The 18,063-nt window shown below is 26.1% G+C and overlaps 1 protein-coding gene across 3 annotated transcripts; it reads right to left on the bottom strand.

The window, feature by feature from the left end:
* Positions 1 to 1,056: 1,056 nt before the first annotated feature.
* LOC136972294 (growth arrest-specific protein 2-like) lies at positions 1,057 to 17,300 on the bottom strand. Of its 3 annotated transcripts, XM_067266856.1 has the most exons (8): positions 17,247 to 17,300; positions 16,105 to 16,222; positions 14,496 to 14,641; positions 14,300 to 14,424; positions 13,406 to 13,547; positions 9,757 to 10,181; positions 9,597 to 9,695; positions 1,057 to 2,573 (listed from the first exon to the last, which is right to left on the bottom strand). In XM_067266856.1, exons 3-8 carry the CDS (start codon positions 14,635 to 14,637, stop codon positions 2,349 to 2,351), a joined length of 1,158 nt encoding a protein of 385 aa, XP_067122957.1. In that variant the 5' UTR covers positions 14,638 to 14,641; positions 16,105 to 16,222; positions 17,247 to 17,300; the 3' UTR covers positions 1,057 to 2,348. The 3 variants fall into 3 exon arrangements, with proteins under 3 accessions (XP_067122957.1, XP_067122955.1, XP_067122956.1); XM_067266854.1 differs by lacking the exon at positions 17,247 to 17,300 and having other exon boundaries at positions 14,496 to 14,697; XM_067266855.1 differs by lacking the exon at positions 17,247 to 17,300 and having other exon boundaries at positions 14,496 to 14,723; positions 16,105 to 16,210.
* Between the last annotated feature and the right edge of the window lie 763 nt (positions 17,301 to 18,063).

Raw genomic sequence — 18,063 nt, 5'->3', positions numbered from 1 at the left:
CGAAATCGATTATTTGATTTATTTTTCAATTATGGTGGAAATCGATTATCGTAGAGCAGATTAAATTCATAGAAAACGATTACTTTATATTTTACAGATTAAAAATAAACTTATTAATCAAATGTTATAATTTATATTAAATACGGATATTAAAATAACATTGAAAATTAATGTTAAAAAAAACGCACAATTTTCTCTTTTAATTGTAAACGTAATGCATTTTTTAATATATAAAAAATGTTTGCATATTTTAAAACTTTAATAATACAGAATTTTTACCTTCTATAAAGTTTTTCAGGCAAAAGGTTAACCTCTAACTTCAATTTTCATAAATTTTAATCATAAATATATTTGCAAAATATTGAATTCGAATATTCATCACGTTGTTAATAACTAAGCTGTTAGTTAATCTATTTTTACACAAAATTATGAATAATCTTTACAAACAATCGATTCATAAATATATGACTTTTTAATGATTAAAACAGTACTTACTGTACACAATTAGAATTCTGCTAAACATTATTCAAAATTTATTAAAATTGTAATAAAAATCCGCTTATAGTCTTTCCTCAACTGAATAAATACACAAACTCCGAAATATTTTAGTAAAAGTTTTATCTAAACAATCTATACTAGAGTTACCTCCAATCATTTTTTGCTTCTTGACCCGTTTCGGAAATTAGATTTATTTTTATTTTAATAAAAAGGGGTCGGCGAATTAAATTACAAATTAATTTCTTCTTAATTTTAAATCAAGTTGTTATGAATTTTTTTTTCTTTTTACAAATAATAATAAATCGCTTGACTGTAAAATTCAGTTTTCAAATTCAGATTAAACAGATATTTTGTGGTTTTCATAGGTATAAATCATAATTGGTTGGGTAATCATTTCGAGTGTAAAAATAGTAATCATAATAATTCTACCAACGTAAACCACAAGCCCATATACAGATATAAACTCAATAAAATTTGCTTTATAAACTGTACAAATATAGTAATAATTATTCAAATAAATTGGTTGAATTAGATTTTATTAAATGAATAAATGAAATATTGATTAGATAAAGACATTTTTATTAATGACATATAAATGATACATATTTTTATTATATATATTTATAATCACATATACAATGCAATATTTAAAAAATAATCTATATTTTAACAAAAACTTCAATTTGCTTAGGGAAAAATTTCTTTCCTACTTTGTAGAAAATAAAATTAAAAAAACTAATAAAAAAAAAGGTAAACGGAAAGACTAGATGCCTTTTTCTGGAAAGATATTCCATCTATACAGAAATTTAATAGGATGGCACATTTTTTTTTTCCTTCTAAGATTCTCTAACATCTTTGTTTTGTTTCCAATCAAAATACAAAAATCTGAGTGAAAAATTTATATTTTATATTCTAAAAACTAAATTTTCAATTCTTTATTTATTTATTTATTTATATATGCTTATATAAAAAGAAAAACATTATAATATTTGTTAACCTTATTTTCACAACTCTGAGATTCAATGTTTTGTATTTTAGCTGCCAAATTCGATCACATGATCAGCAAAAATGCTTAAAAGTTAGAATCACATGATGCAGCTTTAATACTCACAACTTTGGCTTTATTTTAAATATATTTGGTCGTGCAAGTGTGTTGGTGCAGGAATGGAAAAAGATCTTGGATAAATTAAGTTCTACTTATTATTTAAAAAAAAAAACTAGAACAACAAATAGAATAAGTACTTTAAAAAATTTAAAAAATGGAAATTTGTTATATTTGTCTTTTTTTTTCAAAAAACTTGGAATTTTAGTAACAAAGTTCAACAGGAAACGCAAGTACTTTCACCACTTTTTCACACATTGCATTGACTTCTGGAATCAGTACTTTGTACCTCCAAACTGTGGAAGCATTTGAGCATCACTTCTGTATAAATTCTTAATACTGCTCGAAAGTTAATGAAAAATAAATATTCTATCATTATTATTATATTCTTGTATATCTAAATTGCAGATTACTGATGTGAAAAATATTGATGAGCAATTTAAACTCTTAAGAAAAATTAAAATATAATAAACTTTGATTATTGCTTAAACAGTATTTCTTTTTTTCCTGGAATGTATCAAATCAATAAATTCTTTTTCTCTTGTTGAAAATTGTTAACAAAATTAATCTCAGATGAAAGCAAGTCCTAATAATAGCATCTCTAGAACTTCATAAATATATATTATATGATTTTTTTTAATCCATTACATGCTGAAAATACGTCACAATTCTTTTTTTTTTATTCCAAAAAAAGTATTCACATAATGCTTACTTACAAGAGCAAAACAATTTCTTTTCTTTTTAAATTCTATTTTGTTTCAGTTTTATCGGAGGGACGATATTTAGCTTTAATCTGCAAAAATGAATTCGATCCGTTTGTGTAATGTATAGGATTTGTATCGGCCGCTATGTACTGTGTCAACGATTTCCGGTCGACTACTATCACTTGGCACGGATCCCGTCTTGAGAGAAAGTGCTCTAAGGTATCCCAACCTCCTCCTACACGAACCATTACGTGACGGCCTTTCAGTAACTGAAAAGAAAGTGAAAACATCACTACTTCCGTCTTATGACATGTAATATGATTGTTATATAGATAATCTATGATATAATAAGTAATCGCGTGTAACTCTAAAAGACTGCTCGATCTCCATCAACTTTAAATAATTGATCTCATCTCTTAAAAGTTATAATTTTCGAAAATTTCATATAATATATTTTAAATAAAGTGTGGCAATCTCAATTCAGTTAATTATATTCATTTTTAATCAACCCGATTCAACTATTATAAATAAAATAAAATAATTTTAAAAAATTATAAATTTCTTAATTGACAAAAAAATATAAATTACAAATCAAATTTTTATCAACAATAGCTATTATCATAATTTAAATTTTTAATTGTGACGTCACGTCTTACGAATTAGTCGTGTTTACATGTCGCCATCTAGTGACAATTCTATCCAACATTCATCCATGGCTTAAAATATTTTAAATTAATTGTATTTTAAAACTACTCACACATTAAAAATAAGTGTAACAACTTACAGATTATTTAAGACACAAACATCAAATTCAAATTGACGATTTTTACGTATATATATATAGACTGTATATTCGTAAAATATATCATTCTAAAAGCGAGCTCAGCAATTAAACAACTATAATAGAACACCTTAATTTTGCTGAGAAACATATATTTTAATCACAAACGTTTTCAACCTGATTAACAGGTCATCCTCAGGTCTACAAAACGATAATGGAACATAAACGTTCCATGTATAGAATATAAATATTTAAATCAAAATTTAGAACAAGAATTTAAAAAATATACCATAGAAACGGAATAAAACATAAAATTAAAATATATAAGAGAATAAATAAAAATAAAGATAAAGTAAAAAAATTATAACTAATAGTTTTCCAATAACTAATTCTAGCATGAGTTTTCAGTGAACTTTTTAATCATGTATTTCCACGCCGACGACAGGCTCTCAGCATCCCTCGCATTCAAACATCCTTCCCGTAGTCTACTCTTATATATTTCAATCTTCTCTGCTGTCATTGATAAAGTGGGGGAAGATACTGCTTTTATAATCGTTGCCTCGTCCCATTTTACTACCGAACCTTGGACTTGCGACATTTGTGATAAAACTGTGGTATTGGATCCTTTTTTTACGTTATACCGATGTTCCTTTAGCCTTACCCCTAAGCTCCTGTTGGTGACGCCGATGTAGTCTTTCTTAACATCCAGCTGGATGTTAAGAAAGACTACATCGGCGTCACCAACAGGAGCTTAGGGGTAAGGCTAAAGGAACATCGGTATAACGTAAAAAAAGGATCCAATACCACAGTTTTATCACAAATGTCGCAAGTCCAAGGTTCGGTAGTAAAATGGGACGAGGCAACGATTATAAAAGCAGTATCTTCCCCCACTTTATCAATGACAGCAGAGAAGATTGAAATATATAAGAGTAGACTACGGGAAGGATGTTTGAATGCGAGGGATGCTGAGAGCCTGTCGTCGGCGTGGAAATACATGATTAAAAAGTTCACTGAAAACTCATGCTAGAATTAGTTATTGGAAAACTATTAGTTATAATTTTTTTACTTTATCTTTATTTTTATTTATTCTCTTATATATTTTAATTTTATGTTTTATTCCGTTTCTATGGTATATTTTTTAAATTCTTGTTCTAAATTTTGATTTAAATATTTATATTCTATACATGGAACGTTTATGTTCCATTATCGTTTTGTAGACCTGAGGATGACCTGTTAATCAGGTTGAAAACGTTTGTGATTAAAATTTATGTTTCTCAGCAAAATTAAGGTGTTCTATTATAGTTATATATATATAGACTGTATATTCGTAAAATATTTCATTTTTCCTACTATCTTGCCGATGTTTATCCAGTAAACGAATATTAAACAGAAGTTACGAAATTAAGCACTTTCCCAAGACATTCGGTGAGAACGGAATACAGTAACAATGAATATACGGATGAAAAATAAATCTAAATAGAACTAACAAATACATCAAGCTAGAGCAACAATGCGAATATCCTATCAAATATTGTAGTGAGCTCCACCCATTAATCAACTAACGGAAGATTATTATATTTTAGCATCAACAATGCTCTCTCATCCTTCCTCTTGCTAAATCAAATTAGCGGGAAAATTATACATCTTCAAAATCTGCACAAAACTAGAATCTAAATTAATTTTACAACTAAATAAATATTTAAATTAAAACCTGTAAAAATTCAATTATTAAAAATAGCCTAATAAAAAAATTTATTTATTTCAAATCTAAGTGTTTGAATAGATAAATAATTCCTTTTCCAATCCTGATGATTATCTCAAATGTCAAAAATATGTGTTATAAAACTATTTAAAATATTTTTAAATGACTAAATTAAATCCTAATAATAATTTATAATAGTTTCTTATTAACAAATAAATGATTTTAAGAATTGAAAAATTATACAGGAATATATAACAACAGGGAAAAAAATAAATAAAAGTTTCGTCCACAATAACTGACATTTTCAACACAAGATAGTGATTATTATTCATTAAAAGAGGTAAATTTCTATATGCATTTTGTTTAAAAATATCTAAACAATTTGTTTAATTTTCTATTTGTTATTGCACAGGTCATTTGAATATATATATATAACTTGAAATAATAAATTAATATAAAAAATTTTTAAATTAAATTTTCAAAGAAGATTAGTTTTAATGTTCACCCTACTAAATTGTGAAATGTGCCACGAATGGGTCACAGTTAAAAGGTAAAACTAAATAATTTTGAAAAATGGGATGTAAAGAAATTTATCATCCTGAGCTTCAATATTAATACACTTTTTCCAATTCAAAAAACATTCAGAGAGGGGGAAGTCAGTTTATTTCAAAAGATCAGAAAATTCTCTTCAATTCGTCGTATGTTCTGCTGACTCAAACTGTTTTCTTTTAAAGTTTTTAACTTTTCCCTTTAGCAAAAATTGAAAAAAAAAAAAAAAAAAAAACTTTAAAAAGGAGAATGGTTTGAGTCAACAGAACTCGTACAAGAGAAACTGAAGAAAATTTTGCAATTCCCAAAAAAAAGCTGACTTTTCTAAATGTTTCTGGATGGAAGGATTATTAAAGAAAGTGTACTGAAGAACAGGATGATGATTATTTTTTTTACTAATTCCTAGAAGTAATTGAACACACTATGTATTAACTATAAAGTTGCATTAATATATTAATATGAATTATGTTTGTTTCATATTTCTTGTTAAAAATTATGAAAGACATTTTTTTATATTATGAGGCATTTATGTAATTTACTACAATAATTTTAAGCCTAAAAACATTCCTTAAAGAAGTCCGTGAAAAACGTTTGAGATTAAATCTTATCATTTGTTGGGAATTTTATCTCAAATGTTTATCATGATTCCTCTAAACTTTTAAATATAAAAACATTTTTCAATGTTAACTCAGGATATTATTTCTTCGTAAAATAAAAAAAAAAAAAATTTTTTTGTAAATAGTCTAAACTTCATTTTACGAAGAAATAATATCCTGAGTTAACATTGAAAATTGTACCATATGCAAATGATGTGAAAACTCGTATCTACCACCAGAGGGCTTGAAGCAGTTATAAATTGGAAAAGGAGAATATGGTGAGAAGAATTCTTTGTGTTTTTAATTGTAAAGTGTCAGAACCTCTAATAAAAGGCTGACACTGGATCGATTTTAACTTTGTGAATTGTTTACCTATTTTTACCTTTGTAAAAGAAGTTTTTCTTCAAAATAACCATAATAACTGTTACTTCTGGAGTAGTGAAAAGGATTAAAAGAAAGACTCAAGAAATGTAAAAATTTTTTGTAAATAGTCTAAACTTCATTTTACGATAAAAACATTTTCTAAATTAAATATTTATAATTTATTATATAACATAATTCATGATTTAATAAATTTTTCTTGATTTTAAAGATGATCTGTCAATGTTTAGTAATATATAATTATAAAAAGTTAAATTTATGTATAAAATATTTAGAAAAATGCCTCCATTTTTTTAGGAATTAAAATAAATAAAATATATCTTAAGATAAAAGGATTCTAATTACTATGAGAACAAAACAGTTTCAATTACCATCTTCAAAATTCTAATCGTAATGCAATGCAACGTAAAAGAAAAATTCAAAAAATATTTTTAAGTCTCTGATCTCGGAATAAGTTATAATATGAGTAATACAATGCTATTCAAGAGTTATAGTTATTAAATAATGAAAACTAAATATCTTTTGATATATTGTTAGAATTTTTTAATAGATATATATTCCCAGTTAAACATTTGTGCTATAGTTTCAGAAAATAAACTTAATTTAATAAAGATTTATATCATTAATATAAACAATCTACATAGAATAAAACAAATTTATTTTATGAATAGATGATTGCCAAAAACGTTTGAAGTGTAAGTTTGTTTACGTTTATTTGCTGGAAAATTAGTGCTTAGGTGTATGTTCGAATCTATATATACTGTTCCAGTTTTTTGAGGAAGTTCTATTCAGTATAATATCAATATAAATAAATATTCGTAAACTGCTTACACAAATCAATCGTCATCATTCCCTATTCATATAAAAAGTCGAGAAAGAAAAAAATGCCTGCCCACAATCTAAAACACCAGGATTCAATTCCAGCTTTGATATTAGGGATTCTGAGAAATCCATGTTAATCTAGCCCAGATTTATTCCATTTCCTAGAATCCAACAAACCTCAAATGCAAGGTTGGTTAAACCCATGAAGCAAACAGAAAATAAAAGCCACTTTGTGCACTATAATTTTATTAACAATAAACAATTCAAGAAGTGTTTAAAATACTGATTTTCCTAGCATCTTTTATTAATTTAATTCTATTATTTATCAAGATCTTAACTATTTCCTTTTGAAAGATATTCAGGTTCTTTCTAAAATAATTCATTTGAAACTATAACAGTTTTTTAAATTTGTTATATTCTATAAATAATTACAATCTCTTATAAAAGTAGAATTAAAATACATAATTGTTTAATGTCTTCTGCCTTAACACATTAACACATTTGTTTGGCAGATGAGCAAAGTGCTGTTTCTAGTTCACCAGATTATGGGCTTGAATCTTGCTCTGAGCATAGATGTTTCTGTTTAATAAATTTTAATGAGGATTGCTGTTTGGCAGTCTTCACTAAAAAGTTATTGTATGTATAATTAACAAACTAAACTAAACCCTCAAATTTGTTCTGTATTGATACAGTTTTGTATTACCAATAATTTCTTTTAAAAAATCATAATAAATGTACTATGATTTTTTAGACTTACCGATATTAAATAAATAAAACAAGGTATGTAAAAGATACTATCCATTTTCTAATGGATATTGCATAGTAACAAAAAATAAAATATATTTTACAGGGTGATTATAATTAAACAAGAGTTTTAATTAAACAGGTATTTGCACCTCTGTAGAAAAAACTAATGAACCAAATGTAAAATTTTTGGTGTGATTACTTTCATAACAGTGCATTTTGATTTTGTAAATAAAAAAAGTTTAATTCCACAATTTCCTGATAGACATTTGATGCTAATTCAGTGCAATTTGAATATTAAATACATTGTCAAAGAAATTTAGATAATATAGAGAAGTTGAGACAAAGTGCAATAATTTTATTGAAAATTTAGTATGGTGACTATAGGTTCTGAGTTGTAACTCTCCATAAGTTACAATGTCATATATGGTAATTTTACACATTGAATATTTTTATATGAACAATTTGACAAATAACTTATAAAACAGAACAACAGTTCTCCTGCATATACCTTCCATCTCCCTGTTCTAAAGCATGCATTGAATGAACATGCATTCAACATTCCATGTTAAGTGCATGTTCATTTAATGTATGTTATGAAAGTTCAGTTAATCCATTGTTATGAAAGTATGCCCACCAAAAATTTGTTTACATTTAGTCCTTCACATTGTCTGACATGTAGTGAGTCTGTCTTTTAAGTCAGTAAGCTAAAAACATCACCCTGATAAACAAGGTTCTTCAATTATCCTCATAACCAAAAATTACAAAGGGTCTATTCTAATGATAGCCATTTTGTTGGAAATGATTGGCTAATCATTCTTTAATTTGTAAAATACTGATGCAATAACTTTTGCACATTAATACCAATATGAGGAAATGTTCCACCTTGTACAAAGATTGTGGTATCCAAATAATTTCATTGCTAAAGTACAAGGATGAGTTGATACATGTTTTCATATCTAGAAGCATTGACAGAACATATCACTGGCTCAGATGCAGTGTTTTCTTGAAAAAACACACAGTCTAATAAATAAAAACAAACAGGAAGATAGAGGGCATGTACTACAGAACTATTAGTCTGATTTATTGGTTATTTATTTCCACATGCAATTTGACATATGTAAAATTACCTTATGTGACATTATAACTTACGGAGAGTTACAATTCACAGAAGCTATAATTGACAAACCCAAATGGACTAAAGTCATTGCTCTTTTTGTCTCAACTTCTCTGTATTGCCTGACAACCTAATATTCAAATTGCAGCAATATAAGTGCAAAATGTTTCCATCAGGAAATTTTGAAACTTTTTATTTGCAAAATCGAAATTCCATGATTAAGAAAGTATGCACACCAAATCTGGCTGCAGTTAGTCCATTAGTTCTTTCTAAGCAGAGTCTAAACACTTCCCATTTAATAATAATGACTGTGTGGATAAAGACTGACCTATAATGATTGTGTTTTACACACACACACACACAAACTCTAATTCAGAAATATTGATATATATATATAATTTAGAGATACATACATACATACCAAACAGATATCTTCTAGGTGCACAAAATTAGTGAATAAAAAGAAAACACCCAAGTGAATGAACTATAAATTTAATGCAAAGCCATAACAAAAAATAATAAACTACATTTTTGAATGTTTAAATAGAATACTGCAGTTATGTATGATAAATTGTATTTTGAATTTGCAAATTTACTTACTCTAACAAAAACTGACTTTCCTCCTATTGAGTATCTACCTTCTGCTAATTGAACGACCTCATTTTTGTCTTTACCAATAGAACTTACAATTTGCATTACCTAAGAAAACAGAAAATAGTTAAATATTATAAAATAAACTGTAAAAATGAGTTTTACCAACCTTTTGGTCCAATTTGGATGGCTTGCGCTTTTTAGTATTTGCTGAATTTATCTTTTTTCCTGAGTCAGATTTATCGCCATTACTGATCCTCAAAGAGCTGCTGCTTTTTCTTATTACTGAGCAGGCAGCATCTGTTGAAGTATCTAACTGATCTGCTGAGCTGTCTAGTGTATAATCCGATGCATCCAATTGGTCAGTAGAGTCATTAAGAGGATTGGCTGCACCATTCAAAGGATCAGATGATCCATCTAAACAGAATGATGACTCTGAAGTAGAACTGAGATCAGGAGAAAGACCATTTTCTTCCTGTTCTTCAATTTCCTTCTCTAGTTTTACTAACCCTGGTGGCTCCATTCCATATTTGGCAGCAATTCGTCCAAGTTCTAAAAGGCATAAGACCACAGCCCTAGTCTGTGTATGTAAAACTGAAATAAATAATATATATAGTACTTTATTGTTAATAAAATTACTCTATAATATGGATGAATGAATGTCAAACAAATATTAAAATATTATAGACATTTAAATTTTCTACTGTAAAAAAAAAAATAATGAAAAAATAAATTCTCCTTTAATATAACTGTTTAACTTATATTTATTTGCACATCAAAGTCAATAAATAATTTACTTAAAATTTAACAAATTTGTTGAAAATTTTAAAATAACAAGTTTATAAATATAAAAGTGACATCAGAACAAACGATCTTGAAAATATTTTGAAAGTAATGAATTTTGACTCATTAATAGCACATGACAAAACCTATATTTGATAATAAAGATGAACTTTAAATTCCATATAATCTGTAAGAATTCTTTACTTTACAAAAGAATATCTTTAAAAAAGTTAAGTATTTTAATTTTAGGTTGCATGATTCAGTACTTCATTCTGGTCATCCTTTTTAAATTTTTAGAAGAATCTTTCATCCCTGCAATTAAGTAGGATGCTTCATTTGATTTGCTTGTATTATTTAATCAAGTAATTTTAACATGTCCTGTTGAAGTGGCATACAACAGTATTGTATAGTTAAACTGTGATATTTCTACAGAAATTTAGATAAATGTAAATCACAATAATTTAGGTATGTAATTATTTAAATAGTATTTTATTAACATTGACTTATTTAACCGAGATTTTTCCAAATAAATTACAAAATTCAAAATTTTTATCTAAAGTAATAATTATTACAATAAATTAATCTAAATTAACTGGCAAGTAAACATAAAACCTAAAGAACTTAATTATTTTTGTAAAATATTTGACTTACACACAGAAAATCTTGATATATTATTTTTGCTAATATAATTTCATTTTCTTAAACCAGTAATTAATAACTATTATACAACATCATTCATTATTAAGCTTACTATAGATTCGTTATAATTTATTAAAAATTTCTTAATTTGTACGTATAATTGATTTTAAATACTGCTTAAAATATCTTTGACTTGGCTTTAATGTTGAACAGATCTTACTTTCTTCAGATTAAACTATTTTAAAACATAATAATAAAGTTTATTTTAATTTGAAGAAGTAAAAATTATTATAAATTAATTCTATTTTGTCCCGTTTTCCATACATTTGTAGAGAATATCAAAATTTATACTTAAACATAGTCTTTCAATTTTTAAAATTCATATTCTATTTGCTGATACTCAGTTTTTAATTTAACTTTAATTCTATAATATACAGCTATAAATATAATACTAAAATATAAAACCTGCAAACTTATTAGAAAGCAAATATTTTACTTTACATCATTGAACTAATTTAAATGTTCTAATAAATTAGATTTAATTTATTAGAACATTTTAATCCTTTTCATTTTTAAGAAAATTAATATTTTGTACACTTATAAAGCTTTTATATATAATAATAATAAAATATTTTACTATAATTGATAATTAAAGTACTCTTTTTTTTAAATAGCATTTAATTCATTTAAAGCAGGAAACAATACGAAAAAAAAAAAATTCCATTATGAATAAATGTATTATAATTTAGAAAACAATTCTTTAAATGCCATTTATTAAACTGAATAACATTTGCATGCTTCAGTACACAACAAAGTCTGTACTGGATGTACACAAATGTAATTGTTAATAGTAGAAAGGTTAAAATTCCACTATACTGAATGCAATGCAGCACTTAAGATTAATTCTATATAAAAATTATTATAATATTATATATAATATGTTAATTAAAGTTTTAAATTAACATAAAATATTCCTAAGTGTAACAAAACTGAATTGAATATGTATACATCTCAATCACCACCACTCATATGTATTACATGATTAATCTCTAAAATACATTTAAAATGTTCTTATCACAGGATAAAGTTATCTAAAAGGCTAAACCAGCTTCATTCTATGTCATATTAAGAAAATAATCTACTATTACACGTAAGATTAATTTGAGTAGAAGGGGAAAAGATCAATTATTAATATATAGACGTATTATGCAATTTATTTGATTTATCTGTATAACTACACGAATCAATACCTTTTAATTAAATACCGACTTTCCTTAACAATATAATTTATATCTAAAAATTACAGTTAATTTGTTTTTATTGCATAACATACTTTAATTATTAGTTTGCTTATTTTCTAATGTAAGATTAAGAAATTTAACACATCTGTAGCAAATATAAAATACTGTAATTACACAATACCTTGATATTAATTGAAAATATCACTGCAGTTTTTCAGATTAATATGCAAAAGCACAACTTTTTAGCATTTATAACAACACACGTCGCTTTTACGATGCATAACATTAATGTCCGATTATTAATAAATAGCTTTTCTCGACTTTTTTAAAAATGTTTATAAAAAATTTACTTTATAATTATGATTACAAATTAACAAATAAGCCTGTCACATAACAAAATCAGTCAACGGAAGAATAGATTTCAGGTATGCGAAAAAAGAAATGTACTGCAGCCAATTAGTTAAAAGCAGATTAATATTAAAAAAAAACTTCATGTACGTACATTAAATATACTTTTATATAGTAATAGAATATCTGTTTTGATTTATGTTTATCAACATCATTATTAAATGATTTAAATATTTAATTTAGAAGAAACCAGCCAACTTGAAATATGTTAATTTTACTATTAAAAAAGAAAGAAAAAATATCTGGCTGTGAAGCATATATTTTGAATTTAAAAAAAGTACAACTTGAAACTATTTTTAGCACATTATTGATTTATGGTTAATAACAAAAAAAAAACTTTTTTGATTATTTTTTCCGGAAAATTATTATATGCCTGTTCTAGGTTATTTTTAAATTAATGCAAACTATTAGAATCTTCAACCAAAAAAAAAAAAATATATATATATATATAGTTAAGGTAATAAACTTTAAATTCAGAAGGTTCAGTTGTAATAACTTTAAAGCACATAATTAAGATTAATTAAAGTGTCATTTCTAATGTTCGAAACACGAATTAAACGTAACTTGACCTTAACTTTTTTTTAATAATAAAAACTGGGACAAATGATTGCACGGTCCACTTAACAATAATCTTCTAAATGATAAAAAGAAATGAGAGAGAATAATTATTGGTGTAGAACGAGGGGAAGAAATAAAAAAACAAACACGCTACAAGAGGTGAGGAAACTATAATAAGTTACTTCTTACCAAGTCCGTCCGATTCGAAAATTACAGCTTCGTGAACTCCAAATTTTCGGCACCATTTCAAAAAATTTTCGGCGTTATCTCGGGCGTAGAAAGATTTTGATTTGGCATTTTCCCAGCATTTAAACTTTACCGTAGGAACAATCTAAAAAAATTTTATATTTATTATATTAATTTTAAATATTAGCAAAGCAAAAATATATTTTTTTTAACTTTAAAATTAGTCGTGCTTTTAAGCGATGTAGAGATTGCAACAGTTCGCAACAGTAAATAGGCATCATTATTGTTAATTTAAATACACAATAAACATGTGCATTGAAAGTTTGAACTAATTAACCAATTAGATCCACGACAAATTTCAAATTAACCAATTACAAACGGCTTAAATTACAAAACTAATTAAAGAGTGAAGCGAATTTAACATTTTAACACAATTAACTTAATAAATTATATTTACAGAATATTTAAATTTATTAATAACAAAGAAATTTTAAATTGGAAATTAACCAATCGAACAGATTTTAAAATTTAAAATATTTATGTGGCTCCATCTGGTGTCATTGAAAACAAGCATAAACTTACATCGTATTTACAAAAGTACGTTTCATCATTGAAATATTTTAAATTGCATTTTAATAGTTAAAATTAATTCGAATTAATAACATCTTAAATATATAATAAAACTTATATAGGTATTTAACAAATTATGTAAAAAATTTTAGATAATTACACCGACCAATAGGCACTTGATATTGCGAAAACGTTCGACCAATAGGAAGCAGCTGTTTGTTTTTTAAATTCGAATCTTTGTTGTTTCAATTGTATTCGCAAGAACGATTTTCTCAGTCGAAAAATAGCATTAAAAACAACGAAAAAATTACCATTTTTTAATATTACCTCATCAGTTAACCCATTCTTCCTATATTCTTCCGCTCTTTTTTGAATAAGCTGAGCTAAATGGCACACTATCACTCCATTATCAAGCTTATAGAGGAAGTTGTCGGCTGTAATTTCTTCGATTTCTGCAAGAAAAGTTATCGAAAAATTGTTAACAACAAAGAATGAAAGACGTGTTAAATTGGTATTTATTTACCTAATGTTTTATTTAACCATTCTGCCAGGTCTTCTTTTAATGGGATCAGATGTTGTTCCTGTTTCAGAGCAATTTTCTTCTGTAAATCTTCTTCGGTGCAATCCGGTGAGAAGTCGACATTTTTCTGCCAAGAAGCTGCCATTTTCCTTTGCAAATAAATTATTTTCTGACTTTACTGCATCCCCAACTTAACACAGACCACCTTAATGATAGGAAAAACGGTTAAAACTGCGAGAATTATTTTTCGTATAAAAACACGCACGATGTACTCCAGGTTAGAAAATTACGTGAACAAGAACGTTATCGAAGATGCGTGAAAATTCGAAATTTTAGGAATTTTTATTTTATTTTTTCACGTATTAATCCATGAGCAGGAAATAAGTCGACTCAGATATTTAATTAAATAATAATAATAATAAATAAAGACAATAAACAAGCTTTCAAGGGCAATATGATTTTATTATAGGGAATTATAGACTGACCTTAATATAATTGTCTGGGAATAGAGACTTGCAAATTTAATATAAAATTAAAAAGAAAAAAAAGCAAATGATAAGAGAATATAAACTTTAGTAAAATATAATAGAAAAATAAACTGAAATGAATCATATTTAGTATAGAGTTACGACTATATTTAGTTTATAAATAAGCGTTAAATAAAGAAAAAATTATTCATAAATTGAATAAGATCAACATCAAAAAGTGGATTATCGTGATTAATCATACTAATGAAAATTATAAAGTTTTGAGAATAAACTCCTCCCTGATTTTTGACAGTTTCGCAGTATGAACTCGGGAATTTTAGGGCGTTAGATAGATGGTCCACCCCAACTCATAGCTGGCCCCACTAACCGCACCAATCCCAGTTGCTGACGATTTAATTCACTAATCGACTTTCTACATGGGAGTTTTCCACTTGTTTTCGGATAGTTAATGGGATACAAATCATTTTAACTATTTGAACAAGTGAAAGACAGAAGCGCCGATTAGGAACGAAATCCTGGATTAGCATTGTTTTTTAAATAGAAAATATATTAAACAATTAATAATTTCGATTTACTCGATCAAAACAGTGAAGTTGGCGAGTGGCGCCCTATAATCTGATATGTTACCAGGCGAGCAGGAGAATGCAAAACAGTAAGCATATATCGATTAATTCCAGATGTCACTGGTAAGTCTAACGATTAAGCCGGACTAAAAGAAACTAATAAATCGAAATTTACAATAGAATTTAATAATCTGTTAACACATCTCTTAGCTTTAATTAAGCAACGTCGGCGACAACAAATCTGAAAGACTAAATCGATTAACGTGGCTGAAAGAGTAAATCGATTAATGGGCATTTGGTAATCGATAACTGATGAAACTTAACGTGGACAATCTATTTTCTTTATGTAATCGATTAATGGCAATCGGTTATCGTCTGAGGAGGTGGAAAGTGGAGTAGTAGTAGGCTGTTAGGCGCCTCCATCACAAACACGCTCGCCCGGCTCCACGGCCATTGACTGTCGCTCATTCATCGAAACATTAGGCGAGTAAACGAGTATTTTTAACGCATCTTACGTATAAAAATTTTCGTCGCGAAAACGGAGCTAGAGACAAAACTTACCAGTCAAGTAAGCATCCTTTCTTCTCAATCCCCTTCGTTGTTTCCGCCTTTTCGCACGTGCAAATTTCCCTTCCTCCCGTCTCTTCGTCTAAATGCGTACTACGTTCAACGCCATCTGCTGTTGTCGAACGTTAACAAGGAACAAAATCGTTATTTTTCAATTAGTCGAGCGGAAATGTCTTGTTATTATTGCTTTTTTTTAAGTCCTTAAAAATTGTTAAGTACTTTTTAGCAATGTAAAGTATTTTTCATTTCTATTAAGTTAGAAAAAATAATAACAAGAAAAAATGTTTAAAATGGCGCCTCGCAATTATCTGCTATTTCATTATTTATGAAGTGTTTTATAATCAAATTTAATGATTTATTATTTATCGCAAAAAGCGAATATTAATTAGTTCGTGTGGATATTAAATTAGTACTAAAAATTTATTATTAGATTTTCATAGTAGAAAATATTGTAATTTTTTAATAATTTACTACAACATACAGTACAGGCCTAAATATTTTTTACTCGAATATTAAATTCTGTATTAAATTTATGTTAAAGTTGCAAAACCGAATTAGTAATTAAAATTAATTATATATATATAATATTTTAAATATTTATTAATATCGTTAAATATAGAAATTTTTTTATAAATAATAATTTACAATATGATCCATAGAGGGCTCTGATAAATATTTTTTAATTTAAAAATATATATACGATTTCGCCATCTATTGAGAAGTAATTTCAAAATATTATTTTAAGAAAGTAATTAAATATTAATATTACTTTACTCTTAAATATTATATTAATTAGCAATATATAATGAATACGTAACGAGATAATTTTAATATTAAATCAGTCGTTATAAAATACAGCTTATCTCAAGTAAAAATCTGTAATTCAATCTACTAGAACAGTGAAGGGTATTGTATTTTTAAAATTAATTTTACGTAAAAAATAAAAAATATAGGCCTATATATATTCAAATTTATTAGAAATTTATTTTTAAATTTTTTTTTCATTTTAATAAATATAAATATATATATTAAGTATTTTTATAATGAACTTTTAATCTTTGAAATTACTGATTGATTTTTCTATTAAAAGCCATTATTAATTTAAAGGAATTTTATTTATTTATTTAGTTATTTACCTTTAAACGCCGACAAATTTACAATTTTTTCTGTGCGACGCTGAGGGTCGTCGTTAAAACCTTCTTACGTCACTAAATTAAAAAGAAAACGATGTGAATGAATAAAGTTACATCACAGATTTCCATTGTTTCGTCTTCGAGTTTTAAATAATGAGATAATCTTTGTGTCTTATTTATTGTGAAGGAATTGACAGTGATAATCTCATTTTTATTATAACTACAGAAAATGTATTGTGACGTCATTGGTATCATTGATTTTAACTGCAAGGTTTAATTTATAAAAATTTTTTTGTATTATATTTTTAACAATGGTCTTGACACACATGCTATGACCATTTTACCAAATCTTATAAATCATAAATATCTCTAGTGTATTTTATTCTTATAAGACGTTAAAACATGACATTCATTAATGTTGGATTTAAAAAATCGTAAAATTACAATATTTTACCAAAATATCTTTTATAAAATATATATAGTCTAGTGATAAATTTCGTATTTTAAGCCTGGATGACCTATTTAAATCCTGTTTAGCCATTTTGTTTCTCTCGTTATTCTACCCTCAGCACATAAATAAATGGTGGAAAATACTATCGTTACTTAATTAACGTTTAGATTGTTTATTTTTAATATATATCTATATATATATATATATATAACATTTTCTTGTTTAAAAAATTGTTTAAATGTAAGTATATTTGTTTGTTTATTTTTTATATATAGAATGTATATCATGAAATTGTTTACTAGTAATTATATAGGCCTATATATAAACGAAAATAGATATTTATAAAAATTCTATTTCTCAGAAAGGAAA

This window comes from Centruroides vittatus, unplaced genomic scaffold, assembly GCF_030686945.1.
Source record: "Centruroides vittatus isolate TY-2023 unplaced genomic scaffold, ASM3068694v2 contig_2892, whole genome shotgun sequence".
Classification (NCBI taxonomy): Eukaryota; Metazoa; Arthropoda; class Arachnida; order Scorpiones; family Buthidae; genus Centruroides; species Centruroides vittatus.
Note: the sequence above shows the minus strand (reverse complement) of the source record. Positions and strands in the feature narration are given on the sequence as shown.

What these genes read in the sequence shown, in the direction of transcription:
- LOC136972294 (XM_067266856.1), bottom strand. Translation starts at nt 14,637, where the DNA reads ATGGCAGCTTCTTGGCAGAAAAATGTCGACTTCTCACCGGATTGCACC. An exon ending in ATGGTTAAATAAAACATTAG is followed by an intron (nt 14,425 to 14,495) that starts GTAAATAAATAC and finishes CTTTTCTTGCAG; the next exon opens with AAATCGAAGAAATTACAGCC. An exon ending in CATCCAAATTGGACCAAAAG is followed by an intron (nt 9,696 to 9,756) that starts GTTGGTAAAACT and finishes CTGTTTTCTTAG; the next exon opens with GTAATGCAAATTGTAAGTTC.